Source organism: Nomascus leucogenys, chromosome 7b (genome assembly GCF_006542625.1).
Source record: "Nomascus leucogenys isolate Asia chromosome 7b, Asia_NLE_v1, whole genome shotgun sequence".
NCBI classification, from domain to species: Eukaryota; Metazoa; Chordata; class Mammalia; order Primates; family Hylobatidae; genus Nomascus; species Nomascus leucogenys.
Window position 1 is genome coordinate 77610561 of NC_044387.1, and position 19186 is coordinate 77629746.

The 19186-nt window shown below is 39.8% G+C and overlaps 1 protein-coding gene across 2 annotated transcripts in view; it reads right to left on the bottom strand.

Annotated features, from left to right (window-relative positions):
• Positions 1–18456, bottom strand: part of PDGFC (platelet derived growth factor C) — a 216225-nt gene extending 197769 nt beyond the window's left edge. Inside the window, exon 1 of one of the 2 annotated variants that reach the window (XM_003257886.4) lies at positions 17443–18456. In XM_003257886.4, coding sequence (XP_003257934.1) covers positions 17443–17560 — 118 coding nt within the window. In that variant the 5' untranslated portion in view covers positions 17561–18456. The remainder of the gene's footprint in view (positions 1–17442) is intronic. The other variant, XM_030816267.1, reaches the window with a different exon arrangement.
• Between the last annotated feature and the right edge of the window lie 730 nt (positions 18457–19186).

A 19186-nucleotide genomic window follows, 5' to 3' on the forward strand; every position in this document is an offset into this window, starting at 1 on the left:
ACTAGCAATCTGGTTACTGTCCGAGTTGTTTTCTAGACTAAAGTCAACTAATGGTAAAGGGATCAGAAGGAGTCTGGGATTCTAAAAAGGTTCATTAAGAATGCATTCACATTCAGCAAATGTGATATGCTATTTGGTTTTTCTATTGTCTTTCTCATTTATATTGCTGTACAAGTGCATGACGCTGTTACTATAATTTAAATTACTAGATATCTTTGTCTTAAAAAAGCAAAGAAAAAAAGATGTACTCTCAATAGCGGTTCTGAAACTTCATTGTTCTTAAAACTTTACCAGATGATAAATACTTTAGAATGATAATACTTTAAAAGTTGCTATAAAAAGACATAAAACATGACTTTTTACCAACAGTATGTGTGTCTGTTTTTGACCAAAGTGGTGAAACCCAGGTTCTCTAAGAGCATAAGACATAAGATACGAAGGTTGAGCTTTACCCATCTAAGAAGCAGTCTATGTTCATTATCAATAATCAATACCCCCAACTCACCCCAGCTCAGGAACTAAGAATACCAGGACACAACGGCCTGGATACATTACATATGAAAGCACAAAACCAGTCTCTATCCCCACTAAATGCCATTCCTTCTCATTCTGGCTGACTTCAAATATGAATATAAATTAAGACAATTCACTCTGCCTCATAGAGAGAAACAAAATGAACATGAAAATAAATAGTCTGGTCTCTAGGGGTACTGAACATTTCTATTGCCTTAAATTTGCTGGGAAACATAGGCATAACCTTGTTCAGTCTGGGCACCATACTTACGTAAATAGCAGAGGGTTATGGTTTCAATTTGGTTGTGACACCGTAAATATTGGCATACCGAACATGTGCTTACTGCCATGAATTTTGAACTCTCTCTCCAGGGTCTGCTTCTGTTTTGTCCACATGCCAGAACTAAGGACTACTTAGTTCTGCCCATAATCTCATAGGATCAGAGCTGAGAAAATCAACTTTATTTCCAAGGGGAAAAAAACTATATTCTTTGAGTGACTTTTTAAAAGACTAACTTTTTCAAGATTTTTGCCTTCTCTGGAATAAATCACAGCTGTCAATCTCAAAACCTCAAAGCAAAAAGGAAAAACAAACTAAAAATAAGAAAGTACATGAGTTACATCTTATGTTAACTAGAAAGAGCAAAAGGGGAAATAATTCAAAACAAAAAATACGTCAAAGTTACTGAAAATGAACTTGCGATGGTCATGCTCTTCTCTATAATAAATTGATTGCAGTAAAACTTTATCCTAAAGTTCCCTGTTTAAAAATAAGTTTCCTGGAAATGATACATTTCTTTTTCTTATTGAGGAAATAACATTCTAAGCAGTCATCATTATAATTTTGCCAATCATGTTCTTTGTGCATTCATTTTACTCAGTCTAAGCAAAAAGATTGAGACTCTCCAGTTAGCCCCTTGTAGTTCCTTAAAATGAAGCCAGACGTTAGGCGCATCCCCCAGCTGTGAAATAAGGCATATGACTCGTTTAGAACCCATCAATGATGATTTATGACACCAGATGCCAACACTGCAGCAGAACAAGCTGTGTTGGGTCTAAGTGGGCTGTTTTCACTCCACTTAAAAGATCTACCATCCAGCGGGGCACTAGGCTAGAGATTATTCAACATTTTATTCTCTGACACTTGAAAATTATGGGAGATTAAAACACATATATAATTAGAATCCAAGGTAGAAAGTGGTCAATTCTGCACTATTCTGAGAGTTTAGAGAAGAGAGACATACTAGACTGAAAGAAAGAGGGAAGGCTTTATGGGGCAGAGAGGGGACCAGTCAGACAGGACCTTAAATCCACGTTGGCTTTGAACAAGCAGCATGAAGGAGAGATGATGGTTCCCTTCCATTCCACACCCCAGGCACTAACTCACTTGGCTATTTTTCCACTATCTGGCATCTGACGGCTGCAAATGCCTTCAAACTGCTGTCCCAGCCTCCAGCTTCTCTGTCCTTTACAATCATCCTGAAGTACCTTTATTTTGGAAAGAAAACAATTATACATTTGAAACTTGTTTAGAGAGTAGGTCTTAAATGTTTTCACCATGAAAAAAAAAGGTAACTATGTGAGGTGACGGATAAATTAATTAGCTGGTTTGTGGTAATCCTTTTGCAATGTATACATACATCAAAACATTCCATTTTATTTGGTAAACATATTCAGTTTTTCATTGTCAGCTATACTCAAAGCTGGGAAAAACACTATTTGCTGATAAAATAATAATACGAAAAATGTAAAATACATTTAAAAATCAAAAATCAAACCTGATTAATTTATGAATATTTAATGATCTGTTATAGGTGTAAGAATACAAGCATAAACAAAAAGACACACCCTTATTATTAGGAATTGGTGCAGAAGGCTATAATCATTACCCATCAGCCAAGGTCCTTCAGTGGCGCCCTAGTATCTCATGAGTTTGCAACCAAACATGCTCTTAGTATGTCAGACACAGCCCTCAAAATTAATGAATAATTTTTCAATCTTACTTCTCACCAAAAGCAGTTCATTTTTGAATGGGCTTTGTGCTCTCTCACAAGTCCGCACCTTCTGCTTAGAACTCTCTCTTCCTTTTCTGGTGAATTACTTGTCCTTCAAGACCCTACTCAATGATAACCCCATGAGAAGCCCTTCCTGACCCTAAAGTAGAACATCCCTGGGTCCTTGGGCATTCTAAGCATATGTCTAGTGTAATACAAACAACACTGATTAAGAACATCAAGCACACAAAGGACATTTTGTTTACCTGTTTTCAGGATGTGATACAGTAATCATCACAACATGCACTTTTGTGTATTGGATTAAATTAATGTATTGTTTGAAAGAGCTGGCAGAGCAATACAGGGAGTTAGGAAAGTACAGATCTCTGGGGTGAGCAGAGGTCAGCTTTATGTAATTTTTGTATTAGAAGACTGGGGTGACAGCACAGTAGCCATGGAGAACAACAATGTAGACTCTCCTTACTCAAAGTTTGGTCCTCAGTCCAATGGCATTAGCATCACCTGTGAGATGGTTAAAATGCAAACTTTTAGGTCCCACTTGAGACCTACTAAAATAGAATCTGAATTTTAATAAGGTGATTTGTATGTATATTACAGTTTACGAAGCACCAATCCAAGCTTGACTAGAGTAGACATAACCAGAACTCTATTATAAGAAGATTATCTGACATTAACCTCCTGCGAATGATCACTCCTTGCGGGTGACACGGCATGGGAAAAGCCTGAGTCATAGAAGGAAGAATAAGAACACTTTGCCACAGTTTAGGTCATAGGTAACCAGCACCTGGTTTGGGATGACAGTGAGAATGCAGAAATTTACAAATGTAAAGATAATTATTTTACCTAAAAATAGCAATGTTAATATGTACTTATTAGCTTGACAATAATTCCATGCTTACTTAACATACTATATTATATATTTTGAAATATTGTGAAGGAATAATATTTAAGCAGGACAAAATCTATTAGTTTTAAGTTGCTTTCTCAGACTTGGAGTGCTAAGAGCAACCCAGATTATGAGACATAGTAAGTCCTCTAAATATACATGTTAATTGGATGCTCCAATGAAACTGAGGTTTCCACAAGATAGGTACCAGGACATCAAAGTGGCAATAAGACAGATTTTCAAGAAAAATGGTGAGAAGCTGTTCTATGAATGCTGAATCCCTTGCTTGGTCGAAAATTATCTCAAGGATCACTTCCTCCAAAACTTAATACCTACTTCCCTACCAAATAGGCTCAGTTCTTATTGTGATTATTTGGTATGTGGCTTAATGCTCTACAGTTATTTCACCTGTGTTCCAATATCAACGGTAAGAGAACTTTCTAAAATAGAAGGCTTATCTCTTGCTACACATTTAATCTTTTCCTCTCCTCTGGCTCTCCCCCAAACCTCCAAAACAAGCAAAGAACAAAACATGTTTCCTTCCATCCTGGAACCACTATCTCCTTCTCAAACACTTGACGTCTCACTTCCTCACTTTACTCCACATCCATTCTTCTACACCACTTATTACACTGAAGATTTTTTCTTTGTGTCAACCTGGAAAAATCATAGGCTGCTCATTGGTCTTCATTTTTTTCAGTCTCTGCTGTATTTTATCATCTGGGCCAATTTCTGTGATTTTTCTCTCTCTCCTTCCTTGGGATCCTTCACTCCCTGCCTTGTGACTGCACTGACTTTTTTTCCTTCATAGCTTCCTCTTCAGGGGATTCTTCCTGTGAGATTTCCTTTTCCTTCTGACTTTATTCTTCACTGTTCAGCAACCTTCGTTCTGTTTCTGTCTTGTATGTGCCATCAGGAACCAGATTTAATTCATAATTTGGCTGCCCACATAGCTGGGATGGGCGGGCCGATAAAGGAGTTCACAATAAAGCATGAAGAATCACTCTTCTATTTACTCAAGCCCAAGTCATACATCAATGTTCCCCCCTTTGTGCCTCCTATTTCCAATGACCTTCCCAATGAACCTGCTTCTGAGGTCTGCCTCTAAACAAACTACAGTTTAGACTGCATGAATTTCCCACACTTCTTTACTGCGCATATCTACTCACCAGGTTTCCAGTTGCCAAAATCCTATCCCACCTTTGATTCTGCACGTGCAAATGATGCTCATCTTTCCTGGCCCCTTTGTTCAAAATATATATATCTCCCCTAACAGCTTTTCTCAGCCTTTTCTAATGGCTCAACTAAATAATCTTGCCTTTCTCTGAATTCCCACCAAACATGATACTATTGCTTTTTATTCTCTAATATACCTAACTGCATGTCTTATCTCTCCCTTCGACTATAAACTACTTGAAGGCAGAGGCTAAGCCTAATTTCACTTTGCATTTTCCACAATGCCTCAGCTTCAGACAGGTACTTAAGGCACAAAAGTGTGAATTGTTTTCAAGATCACAGAATATCCAGTTTAAATGCAGGTCTTAGGTTTATTCATACACTCAAGGCCATCAAGTTACTGATTTAAAAAAAAAAAGGAAATAGCAAGTCACACATTACACAGAAACTATAATATCCACCATTGTCCGTTGTTTCTTAAGCCTGTGAAGCTGAAGCAGTTATTTCTGCTGCCAAACTTCCAGCAGTAACACTTAAAAGTTGCCAGCGTGGTATGATGCCATCAGTTTTCAAAACTTAGAAAGGCTCATTGATTTTTACTAAGGATTTCTTACACAATCACTTCCTTTAAGGCCAAATGAGCCAACCATGATTGACAGAAGTTACACAATGAATAAATGTTATGGTATCAACATAAAAATTATTTCGTTTCCTGTGCTTACTTCAATTTCCAAGTTTATTTCTAGCTCCCATTGCCACTAGTCATCACCATTAATGCGCAGCACAACATATTTTTATACATCCACCCACCCAACTCCCCTTTACTGAACCATTTTGGCACAATCATCATACCCAATTTCAGAGAAGGTAAATTAATATCCTAATGCAATAAAGTGGCTCTGCTAAAAGCAAGATAACTTGGATAGGACTTATTGCCCACTTCTCAAGTAAGACAAATAAATCTCACACTAAGGTGGTTATAATAGCAGTTTTATTACAAGACTGGCAGAGTGACAGTAACTATAAATCCTTGTTAGATTTTTTTACTTTACATAGTTGTAGTTATGAGTCTACTCTTGTAAGCCAGAACAATTATTTTACAATTAGTTTAGACATGTCTGAGCCCAGAAGGAAAATTTCTATTTCAATCATCTTATTTTCCTTGAAAAGAACCTAATGATACCAGAAATCAGATCAATTCAATCTTCACACATGAGTTTCTAGCCATTTTTCAAAGTTGAAAAGCTTTATAAATGCAATTGCTCAGAATTGTAGGTACGCTTTCCAACCACAATACAAAATAGCAATAATGGATTTCCACGCACTAGACAAAAACAAACAAATAAACAAAAAATAAGCTTGCAACCTCATTCTCAAGGTAGAACATGGTCACCATCCTATAAAACATAATACACACCCCTAAATTTGGACTGCAAATCTATCACTTAAACATCTAGTAAATGACCCAATTTGTTTACATGGCCCTGTAGCTTTTTATGGCCTTTCCATAAAGAAGTTATTACATCCATTCCCTTTATTTTGTTTAAGAGTGTTTGAATGAGCCCCAGAACCACAGGCTAGTTAAACAAGCCTTCCTTAGATGGACGTGGTCTCATATAATTCACCACTACCGGGGAAATTTTCAGAACAATGTTTGTAGTTTTGAAACACCACACATTCCTACACACCAAAAGTATTTCCAGTGCTTTATGCAGTTTTAAATGTTCAGCAGATATATTAAATAAGTCCTATTTTTCCATTTTTCCAAGTAAACTTGTGGCATTTACACTTCTTCCAGAAGATTTGCACCTCTGAGTTTTTGCTACGGTAGGTTGGCCACTCAGAAATGACTGCAAACAAAGATTGCAAGGGAAATGTAAAATCCAGACACCCTAATTGATTTCCTAGGATGTAAATGTTAGTTTTAAAAGGAAACCATTTTAAAGCTGTTAGTTTAATGGGGTGCCCAACCGATGCCTATTAAAAGTTATCAGTACAGATTAAAGATAAATTTTCCACCATGAAGCAAAAACTTCTTTAAAATAAGAATAGAGATGATTTAATTACTAATTTTTTCTTCGTTATCATGGCTTAAAACCTCAAGACTGCTAATATTCTCAAGAAAACACAGATAAAAACCACTTTTTAAAGGGTTAGTATTTATCAATTAGGTATCTCGACTCAGCATCTCTCAGTAGCCTAGCCAGATTGTGACCTGGGAAATTGCGTGCTATTTTCAGATTGCTGCTTTTGAAAAAGACAGTTTTGACCACAGTGACTAACACAATGCAAAGATACAGTTGAAGCCATTTTATATATACATAACTGTTATATATATAAAAAACTATAAATTTGGGATATCTCTACAACTATGCATTTTGTTACTGACTTTACTTTTATTTCTAAACAAAAGTACATTATTTCTGGAGCTCTACATGAAAATGTATTGCCTCTACAATACAAGACACTAGACCTCACAGCATACTAGTGTTCTTATAACTTTAGATGCAGATATATACACACACACAGTGTGTGTGTGTATATATATACGTGTTCTTTTTCATTTATAGCTCCAGAAATAGTGAACTTTTGTTTAGAAATGAAAGTAAAGTCAATAATAAAATGCATAGTGTACAGATGTCACTGCTTATTGAAAACAAAGAATCCCCAATGCCTTTTATTATCTACAAAATTAACGTATTTCCAGCAGAGATCTGCCTCTAGGACACCCCATCTCAGGCTGTGGATGTACAGATCTATACTTTTCATACCAGCATTATCCAACTTTTTCCCTTGTTTTTATAGTATTCACAAAACCACCAACTACTATAAGAAATTCACCTAAATTTTATCCATCCTTTTAATGGGTAATCCAAAGGCAAAACACACTCTAGTAAGAGAGAGTCTTTAGTATGCTTCCATAGAGCAATCTGAAAACACTAATCATTACTGTGTTTTTCCTATGTTCTTTACAATTTGCACCCTGCCTGACATTAGATCTCAGGTTTAAAGTACAGTAAATTAGAAATGAACACTGCAGGTTTCCCCCTTTTCCCAGACCCAGCAAGAAATTTCCAGTAAGAGAAATGAATACTTCCGTCTTCTAATTTGTTCACATCTTACATTTTAAGCAAATGTTTCTTCTTAGCACATTGATTTTAAATATCATCTGCTACCATAGCAAAATAAATTATAAAGCTTTAATGACTCTCAATTTGCATTTCTAATCACCCTAGACTATGAATATATATGGCATTATGGGAAACAAGCTGTGATTTATTCCTCAGCAGAAAAAAAAAGATAATTATGACTACTTAAAAGACAGATGTCCTTATAAATACGCAGCAAAATAACTGCCAGAAACAACAGGAGATAAGTACCACGTAAGTCCAACTTCTGTTGTTAATGGTTTCTGATCTCTGTAGTGACTCAAAGGGCAGGTGCAATGGCCAACTGGGCATATTTAAGCACAGAAGTATATCTCTATCATGCAAACATTGAAATGCTTAAAATAGTATCCAATCATGAACAAGGATTTCCTAGAATGCAAATAGCATAGCTTCAAAAAATGGCATGGCATCAAGATAGTACATCCACCAAAAGACTTCAGTCATTTCAAATCTTTAAATACCACAAAATCTTTCCAGCATTTATATACACGGAACCCGAATGAACGTCAGTGGAAAAATGATGCAGATACTCAATGAAGTGTAACCTCACAGCAATTAATTTTCCACAAACTTGAGATCTTAAAAGTGTTAAAACTGTTTTCTTTGCCTGTGATGTAACAGCTTCATTACTTTAATTCAGTGTCCTCGAAGCTGCCTCCCTTTTATCCCAACTGCGGATCCTTCACCCAGCCTCATTCTGCGTGCCATCCGTTTTGTGAATGAAGTGTGAAAATAGCTCTTTGTTTACATAAGGAAGGCAATATAGAGTAGTGTGGACACAGGCTCAGCTCAGGAGAGTGGAACTGAGGCTGCGCAGCCTGCCCTTCTAACCCGTTCACAACTTCCAAACATGCCTGATGACTGAAAAACATTCCAGCAACAAGTAGTTATCTGCACGCACCAAAGCAGAAGTCTGCCACTGCCTGCCTGCTGAGAAAGGAACTGAATAGAAAGGGTTTTGATGGAATCTTAAACATGAAGACTTTTCTTTTTGTTCTGTTTGTTAACTGTCAACCCTGCAGGAAGCACACACAGCATCAGGGCCTTTGAATGCATAGGTCTAGGACATCTTTCCACTTTTTCTAGCCTCTCCTCACTCTCAACATTCTCGACGCTTCTTGTCTCTTGCCCATGATATATGCCTCTTCGTGCCTCTATTCTTTTCTTCAGGCTGTTCCCTCAGCCTAGGATCCTTCCCTCTTTTTCCCCTCTCAGACCCGCTTCAAAACACATCACCTCCTCTGTGGGAACTTTTCTCCTTCAACTTCCCTTCCAGACAAAACCAACCACTTAGTAAATCAATAGAGGATTTTTGAAGTGAAATAAAGCACTCTGTGTTCCCACAGCACTTTGAGCACAAAACTAATAAACCATGAAGTAAAAGGAAGGATCTGCCATCCTCCAACCGAGTTTCTCAAAGGCAGGTCTGCATCTTCTTCTCTGAGTATGCGGCACCTAGGGCAAAGCTCAGCAAAGAGCAGATGCTCATAAATATTTGCTGAATGAAAACAATGTTCTAATAAAACATTAGACCATTTAACTCATGAAGGAAGAGGCACGTGGCTCTGAGTCCTGGCTTGGAGTCAGACCAAGGTCCAAACATCTACCAGCTGTGGGACCTTAGCTAAGCTACTTAGCCAGTGAAGCCCTGGTGTTTTTCCTAATACCTCACAGAGAGTTTATAAACTGCATACTATCTGCAAACATTGAGGACACGGTGGCACCTAACAGTCACTCCTGGAGAGTCATTATTAAGCAATCCAAAACTAGAAGCTTACTCAGAGCCCTTTAGACCCATCCAACCCCCTAAAATGCATCTAAATCCTGCTGCTTCCGGGTCCTTCCTGGCAGTTCTTATTGGTTTATCAGCACATAGTGTATATAATAGAAATGTAAATCCACATCCTTGCACTTATCATTAAACTGCCTTGTTCTGTTTGAGAATATTCATTTCCCTTAAGGAATCAGACCTCTACTTTGCCTCTGCCCAACAAACCCCAGCAACAACCCAGTACATACCTCAGTGGACTAAAAAACAACGCAACTACTATTCTAAAGAAAAAAAGCCGGCTGGGCACAGTGGCTTACCTCTGTAATCCCAGCACCTTGGGAGGCCGAGGTGGAAGGATCTCTTGAGCCTAGGAGTTCAAGACCAGCCTGGGCAACATAGTAAGACCCCCCATCTCTAAAAATAAATACAAATATTAGTAGCGAGTGGTGGCACGCACCTGTAATCCCAGCTACTTGGGAGGCTGAAAAGGGAACATCACCTGAGCCTGGGGAGGTTAAGGCTGCAGTGAGCTGTGATCACACCACCGTACTCCAACCTGGGTGACAGAGTGAAACCGTGTCTCAAAAATAAAACAAAATAAAACAAATACAAAAGAGAAAAAGCTAAGTACAAAAAAAAAATCATGGTTTGAAAATAAAAGAGGAATTAAGCAGAACAGCAAGAGAGCAAATTTAGTGAAGCCAGCCTGGCAAAGATAGTCTGGTGTGGAAACAGGGCAAATAACCATCCAGGGAGGAGCCTACTCAGTCACTAGGGGATGACAAAAAGTGACTTGAAGATGGCACAGGCATTCTAATGACAAATCTGATGACAAATAAAATTAACAAAACTAAATTTACAATGCATTCCCATGAGGTAAAAGTAAAAATTAGCGAATGCTACCAAAAATATCACTTAAAACAACTTGGCTTTAATTATAAATGTAGTTATTACAGTTCCTCTTTATAATTTTTAGCTCCCTTTGTTTTCAGATTTGGGAACTTTGCAAACCAAAAGTTTAAAAAGGTAAATTAATAATATTTTAGGCAAGCCATTCAAGTTTATAGCTATGAATTTATTTTCTGAGGGTCCTGACCAAAAAAAAAAGAAAAAAAGAAACTTGAACTTCTGAATAGAATATCCCATAGAATACAGTGTAAATAAAAGTTAAGGTCACCCACTGAATATATTTCAAAAATAATAGGTTATACTTTCTAGCATTCACTAAACATGTTTATTTATTCATTTTTATGGTACTTTTATCATTGAGATATACTGTTAAATGAAATGTTAAAATTATTATCAAAAAGTTTCCTTGTGGAACCAAGCATGCCAATTTCAGCCATATTATTCATCACCATCGTTGAATAAACCAAAATATTAAAATAAACATCATTCAGCTATATACTTGCTTAAAGTAGGGTTCTAACATAATGGTAACCATTATAAAGTTAGTATTTCCAGTTATTTGCCAACTTGTCAGATGCCTACAGAAACGGAAGTATCACTATATATATATATATAACAGTATATATATAGTGATACTATATATAGTATATATAGTCATATATACAGTATATATATAGTGATTTTATATATATATATATACTGTTCCATTTGACTAATGTGATTATTATGAGATTGTTTCCCTTACCATTCCTGTAAATATTTCAGAAGCAACAGATTCCTACCTCATCTCCCAATCTGAAAAGCACACAATCCACTAACATAATAAAGAAATGCTTTTATAAAAAGTATCTGAATTTTGAAACTAGGATTCCATTTGCCTAACTGGTTCTCACATAAGGAAAAATGTATCACCACATTAGCAATTTAATAGTGGCTGTCTAGTGGCCTTGACAAAGTCAAGTCAACTTCCGCTCTCTAGGCCTCAATCTGCACATCAGTGAGGATAAGCTCCTGCGGTCTTTCCAACTCTAACATTCCTCATACCACACATGTTGCTTTGTTCTAGCCTGTGCAAGTTATCCTTGAGCCACAGGTAAAATATAGAAAGTACACAGATTTTGGAGGCTTGTCATCTATGCAACATTTTCAAGAGTCCTTGGTCTGCATGACACAACAGTCCCCCATCTTCAGAAAATATAAGGCTATGCACAGCAACGACACTTTTAAAAGAGTAACCAGTTCTAGGAAAACTATCCATTTACCTGGTACCTGCTCACTTGGTAGCATAATCTTTATCAACAGTAAAGCGTGGTACTCTGATTGGCACAACCATCACTGCCAATACATGAACAAGCTATCTCCCTATTTAAGAAGTCAAGTAGTGTGCAAGCTCCAAGACCAAAAAGATAGCTTAAAAGATGGCCTGTTGTTAGAGTTAACAGCATAGTCTTTCTTTAATAAGATACTAACTACCTCCAGAACCTTTCAACAGATACTTATCGGGCACACTCTCTGCCATACCTGTCTCAGGTGCTGGAGTTCCTACAGGAAGTGATTCAAACAAGGTCCGCGCTCTCAACGACTTAGATTTTATGGTGGGGGTGAGGGATGTCGGTAGATAATAAATTAATTAATTAATAAACAACAAGAATATTAAGGAGTATTAAGTACTACATAATTAATTAATTAACCTTGACAAGACAGTGAGGGGTGGTTAATTTAGCTTTAGTGGTCAGAAAAACAACCTTTCTGAGGAAGTGAATCATTTAATCTAGATGATGGGAAGGTGTTATCCATGCAAGAGCAACTGCTTAGTGTTAGCCAGAGAGGCAGGGGCAAATGACTGGAGGTTGCAATTGTATGCTGAGTGTGCCATGTCCACCTTTCCATCTCTCCCCTAGCCATAACCCTTGAGGAGCTAAAGCCAAAAGAGCTGCAGGAAGGGGGCTTGAAAGAAGCCATACCCCTTCCTTACTCCAGGTCCTTCAAGTCATGGGTCAGGCCTGAGCTGCCAAGCAGAGAGGAAAAAAGATAGAAGTTTTAACCCCAATATGAACTAAATTGTCCACAGCTAAAAGTGTCAAAATGCTTAACAATCAGTATGGCAGGAACACTGATTATCGGGACAGAGGCCAGCAGGGTTGCAGAAGTATCTTAGAGGACTTAAGCAGTACCAGGCATTGGAATTTCTGCTTCATCACGTGTTGGTCCATTTGTCTCAGAGGAGTTGCACTAGTCTCTTCCCAATTCATTGGAAATATTTCAACATTTCAACATTTTGGTAATCAGTATGGTAACTGACACTGGTGCATACTAAATGATTATCAAATATTAGATGTCTCCTTAGGAGATTTAAAAAAAGGGAGATATGAAAAATAAAATCATAGCTGGAGGCAGTGGTGGTGAAAAATAATACAACATACAGATCGTTTACAACTGATCTTAGCCAAAAGATCAAGATGCAACAGAGATTGCTTAATAAATGAGTTATACAGAGATTACATAGAGGTACACAGAGTTATATATTCTGATTATGTATAATGCTTCCAAATTAGAAACATGAAAATCAGAGTAAGTAAATGAAGGGACTTTATGACTTCTACCATTTTGGTTGATACAAATAGAAACCTAAAGGGAAAATTTCATCAGTCTTGGAAACTTTTTTTTTTTTACTATGAACGTTATGAATGTCTTGATTTGTTATTACTTATTTAACATATCACCTTATCATTAGAATTTTGTTTCCACAAAAGGTGCAAAAGTTTATAGATAAAACTTAGAATCTTACCAGTCTAAAGCTTGAAAAAAAAACATGAAGTGGAAGCTAATATACAGAAGATATTTAAGAAATAAGTTTCAGGAAGGGTGAAATAGGAGTAGACAAAGCTAAAGTTTCCATGCCTGAGACAGAGCTAAAGGTCATAGAAGAGATGGCAGCACTGAGGGAAGTTTAGTGTCCAATCCCATTCTCTATTTACAACTATTTAACAAATGATATATTAATCCCTGAGGCTTCCTACAAACCTCTGTACTTTATAAACACTTTTTAGTGGTAAAAGCAAAGTATATCATCCATCCAATATCTATGATTACAGTTGATATGGAAGAAAAATTACCACATAATAGAGCTTTTTAATCATCTACTGTGAAAAGACAAAATTCATCATTACATAATGGCACTGTACTTGTTCAACTTCCTCAACTATTTCAAACAGCACAGAACCAGGAGGAAGTTTTTTCTTTTTTTTTTTTTTTTTTGTAAAAAAGCCTTTAAACAACAAAAATAAATGTCACAAAGGTCACGCAATAAAACTTACAGGGAAACTTACAGGAAAGTCCCTTTAGTCTGCAGTTAGAGCCTATTTACTCTTGGACACTGTTCTAAATATTGTGGTTATCTGTTTTCAATAAAACAGAGATTTAAAGCTGCCACCAAAAAATGATGGTGAGGGGACTGGGCACCTTTTTTAATTTTCCATTTTTAATTTAAATTTTGTTAGATACAGGTGCATTGACAGTAGGAAGAGAAAGCTGGTACTGATAAAAAGAGACGGAAAATCCATAAACACAAGATACAGGCAAAAGGGCACAACCAACAGACCAAAGTAAATTGCCCCATATGCCACAAAAGCCCTTGAGAAAAAGAACACATACAATAACTGATGTTCATAAGACCAACCGTAGTGAATAGCGGCATATTCCAAATTGAAATTCAGAACGGCTAAAGAAAATGAGAAAAAATGGTACGCATGCTCTTGATCTATGAGTAAACTAAAAATCACTCACCAACAACACAGGTAGAAGAGGCATTCCTCCACCAACAACTTTGTCATTGACATCTCTTCGTGCTGTATGCAACAGACAAACTAGGTTTTGTTTTGTTCCTGAATGTATGATTCTTTCTGCTACAACTCAGAAGCACCTTCCCAGAACTTAATCATTCCACAATAGGCATTCTCATCTAAAACCAGTGTGCACAAAATACAAGTATTTTTCACCATGGTCATATACCAAGTATACAGGCCAGACACCCTCCAAGCAAGTCAATGTTATCTTTTAATCTCTTTCCTCAAGTTAAACCTGAAGACTCTTGTTTTCATATGTGAGACAGGGTGAGAAGTAAGGTTAAAAATTAAGTATAGTATATGAAGTCGACTTATAATATTAGAAGATAAAACTGTTTGTACAGTAAAAGTGGCAAGAATTGCAATCCAATGGTAGGTCAAAAACCAGACACCTAACAATAGTGTAAATGACACTAACCCTTCAAAGCTAATTCTGAACCATGTCCACATGATCCAGTCTAAATCCATGTATGCAGCATTGTCTATAGCAATCAATTTCCAATTCTACCTCCTCTTGAAACACCAAGTTAACATTAAAACTGAGCAGCCCGAGGTACCTGATTGAGTAAACACCATTAGGGACTTTAGAATACTCAAGAAAAGAGAGTATCATGAGGAGGAGTCCTTGGAGACAAGAATGAGCTGCTATAGTCATAATATATCAATTTGGACATTTCAGAGTTAAAGAAGACCTTTCACAAAATGATGCAATGCACAAACTGGGCCAATGGGATCTTCTACATGATATCCTCAAGGAGGGTTCATATTTACAGGACTGTACAGCTGTCAAAATTGAGACAGCAACAGGGCAATCAAAATTCAATCATAATTCAGTATGTGGGCAAAAGATTACCCACGTAATGGAAAATTTGAAAGTCAAAAAGAAGAAGAAGTAGAAGTAGTAGTAGTAACGGTAATGGTAGTAGCTCTAACAAATCTGGTTACATTCCAGGAGAATCTTCTTCAGCACCCACCTGTTATCCTCAAATCTTGAAACTTTGACGTATAAAAATCAACCTGAGCATGTGCAAGAAAACAGCTCTATATTGCCCCCTAGTGCTGGCCAGTGCCACTTCTCCTTGGGCTAAAAACTACAAGTAGTTCCTCTACTTCTAGTTACTTCCTGCTGCCATCCTTAACATAGACCAACCCCAAAATATAGCCCAATCCTCTACCCACAGATTAGGAAACAAGCAGCAATTTTTAGCATTATGCATCTTAGGAATGGAAATAGCCCAGCCTCAGATGGCAATAGAATGTGTGTGGCCTGGCTTAATGAACTCACCTCTCCTGAAGGTGTGAATTTACTTGGATAAAGTGGCCTATGACCACATGCTGCATGACAGCTCTGGGCCCCTTACAAAGTGATGAGAGCATGTGGAACACAAGAGAGAACTAAAAGGAAAGGACAAAGAGAAGCATAGGTTAGCAAAGAGATTCGGGGAGATGCCAAGAGAGGCTTGATAAGACAAGGCAATAGGAGAAATGATATGGGACAGGAACAATAAAAAACAGAAGCCAGGAAGCCAGGAATATTGTTCATTGTTGTCATTTTGGAGGAGCTTGTCTAGTAAGAAGCAATATTTTGAACTGGACAATTATTTTACATAAGAAAGAACAAAGGTTGGTCTGATCTGTTTCCTGCACGGGTACAGCTGGTGCTGTGGCTCCTTTGATCACTTTCCCCCAGTCCTCTGCAGCTACTGTGATTAGAGATAGATCCTTAGGCTGCCCTTTGATCAGCAGCTCAAGGAGCCTGCAGGTGCCATGTGGCATCACATTAGCAAGTTGTAAGAAGCTCCACACTAGTATTAGCTGATAAATGTGATACTATGTCTTGCTGCGCAACAGCAAATACAAATAACGTTTGCGAAAGTCCCCAGAATCCTTATTTTATCTATTTTTATACCCTAAAACTTTCTGTGCTTTCTTAAACATGAACACTTCATAGAGTTTAAATTCAAAGTTGAAGCCTTGGAACACCCCAATATGAAAAGGAAAAAAAATCACTGTGACTTAAAACTATAGCACATCCCATTTTAATTTTGTAGGTATGCCACTTGTGTTCATTTTGCATGGTTAATGAAGTGACAGAATCCTTGCATTCTGAATAGATGATATACAAAGCAGTAAAAACATGTATATTCCTTTTCAAATAACAGTAAGAGCCACCACTTGTAAACAGGGCGTTAAATATTCCAATTTTAGACAGCCTACATGAACACTGTGGTTTCATGTGCAGTATAAAATTTCTATTTACAAAGTATTCTCAAAAATGACTTCATAATGGTAGATGAAGAGAAAAAGAGTTTAGAAATTGAATGATGTAAATCATATGGGTTCAGAGGCTAAGCAAATTACACACCCTGAAGCTGCCCTGGCTTTATGAAAGGAGCCTTTCTCCAGCTCTGTGCAATCCCAGCCCAAGGGAACTTGCATCTGAGAGTTTTCTAAACATTTCAGGTACACTTGAAAGCTGAAAGTAATTCTCATTTCCTATGCAGGATTAAGTCGTTTCCAGCACACACAAAATAGCAGTCATTCACCAACACATACAAAAACACACCACCAGAAAGGTAAGGACTTCAGAGCGCAAAGGCAAGTTTAAAAAACAAAAAATAGGGAGCAAGAGAAATACACTTTTTAATTCCTCTAAAAACGACCACACAGCCTCTTGACCTCTATATTTCCTATCTACTCATTGATTAATTGATGACTTCGACCTAGAGTGCTTCAATTAATGCGGCTGATACATTTCCTGACCGACTCCCGTCGCCCTCCCCAAATCTGAGTAAAGTCAAATATGCCAAGGCTCATTCATTTTGGATTCGTTTTCAGAAGCAGTTCTTGAACTTCTAACTCTGGCAATGAGCGAACCTGCAATGTGCATTTGAAATGACGTTCACAATCGCTCCCAGAATGTCCTCACTCTACAGTGGCACTCACGTTGCCCTCTTGGAGCTTTGTGGCAGCTCCCGAAGTTGCAAACTACACTTAACCTTTAACAGTCCATGCCAATGAACGGAGGGCGTATTTGCATGTAAAGAGAGACCAAAGATACCTTCACAGTCTGGTATACATCACATACCAACGCACAATGCCAACGTTAACACACATAGCGAGAAACAAGCAGGGGGAGACTGGGGGAAAGACTCACCGTTCTGTTCCTTGTTGCTGGAGAACTGGAATTTACTACTCAGGTTGGATTCCGCCTGAGTCCCCTGTCTCTGGCCGGCCAGGGCAGATGTCAGCAGGAGAAGCCCGAAGAGGCTCATTTGGCTGACTGGGGTGAGAGCTCACTCACGGCGGGCACTTTGGAAGCAGCGACTCCCGAGTCTCTTTCACCACCGCCAGGGGAAGGCTGCACTGGGGTGGAAGCGCCGAGCCTGCTCTGGCAGCAGAGAATCGCAGGGTAGTTTCCACATAATCCCATCCAAAACTTTTTCCTAGAGCCCTCTTCTGTGTCTCCACTTTTTGAAAAGGATCAAAGCAAAACCTGGACCTGAACCAGTTTCCCAAGGTTTAAACAAATCCTGAGCTGTGGCGAAGTGGTGGGGGTGGGGGTGAAGGCGAGGGAGGAATGAGGGGGTGGGGACGCGGGGGAGCGGCGAGAAGTCACCAGCAAGTTGCTGGGAGCACCTGTCAGTTCGGGGGACAGGACAGAGGCGAAAACTCAAGGGTTGCCCGCAGCCAGACTGGAAGCCAAGTCGGCGGCGAGCAGTTTCTGATCCATAACAAAGCTGCCAATAGATGCGGCTCTCCGGGGGCCCCTCTCCCCCGCCCCACCCCCCACCCCCGAAGGGGGAGGGGGAAGAAACAAGGCGAGGGCGCCGCGGCGGGTCCCACGGGCCGGGGCGCCGGAGCGGAGCCGGGGGGCTCGGGGCCGAGGCCGGCCCGGGCGCAGGCGGAGAGAGGCCGCGGGGCTCCCGCTCCCCAGCCCGGAGCGCAGTTGGCGCCGGGTCCGGAGCGCCGCAGCACGGATTCCGGCACCTGGCTTGAGTTTTCCGCGACCAAAGTTCACCTTGTTCGGGCTCGTCCCCCGCTCCTCAAAGCCTGGGGCAGTTCGACTGCTCGGGGTCACCGCGGGGCTCCGGTCGTTCCCCGTCCCCTCCCCCAACGCCTCGGGCTCCGCGCTAACCTCGGGGCTCGGCGCGGCGTCTCCGCACGGGGTGAAGAGGGAAGGCCAGGGCGGCCGGGAGGATCCGGCTTGTCCCCTCCCCTTCTCTACCTTCCCCCCGCCGGGCGGCAGACAGGAGGTGGGGGCCGTGGGCCGAGCCCGGGCGGAGCGCGCGGCTGGCGAGCGGGGGAGGCTCAGCGGCTCTCCCGCAGGCGGCCGATGGGGCGGGCGGGGGTCGGCGCCTCTGGGAGGGGAAGCCCTGGGACGCGTCCGCGCGAGCGGGCTTGGCCGCCCACTGGCTGTCAACAGGTGCTGCGCAGACAGGGGGTGCTGCGGGACTCGCTGTGGGCAAGACCCCGGTGGCCCAGGCGAGGAACGAGGCCAAGGCAGCCCCTGCTTTCCCTTCCACGGAACACCTCTAACCCCAAATACAGAGCACGATGGGTGGTGAAGGGTGCTGCAGAAGTTAAGAAGTGGGAAAGAACTTCCTGCAGCTCTCCCTCTCCCGCCCCCAGTCGGCTGACTTGTCATTAGTTTCCAAGAGGGATCCCCACTCCCTAAGGTCTTTGCTAGGACCCTTGGCCAGAGTTTCAGAACAGAAAGAAGAAGGGAAATGAATTCAAAGGTTTTCCTCCAATTTCCAGCTCCCTAAAGCAGGACAGATGAAGCAAAAGTAAAGGCAGCCAAAATAATAACATTCATTTAACAAGTACTGTATTTACTGAATGCCTACTGTGTGTCGGGCTTTGTTTAGAGGTTGGAGCCGTAGCAGTGAAAACAGACA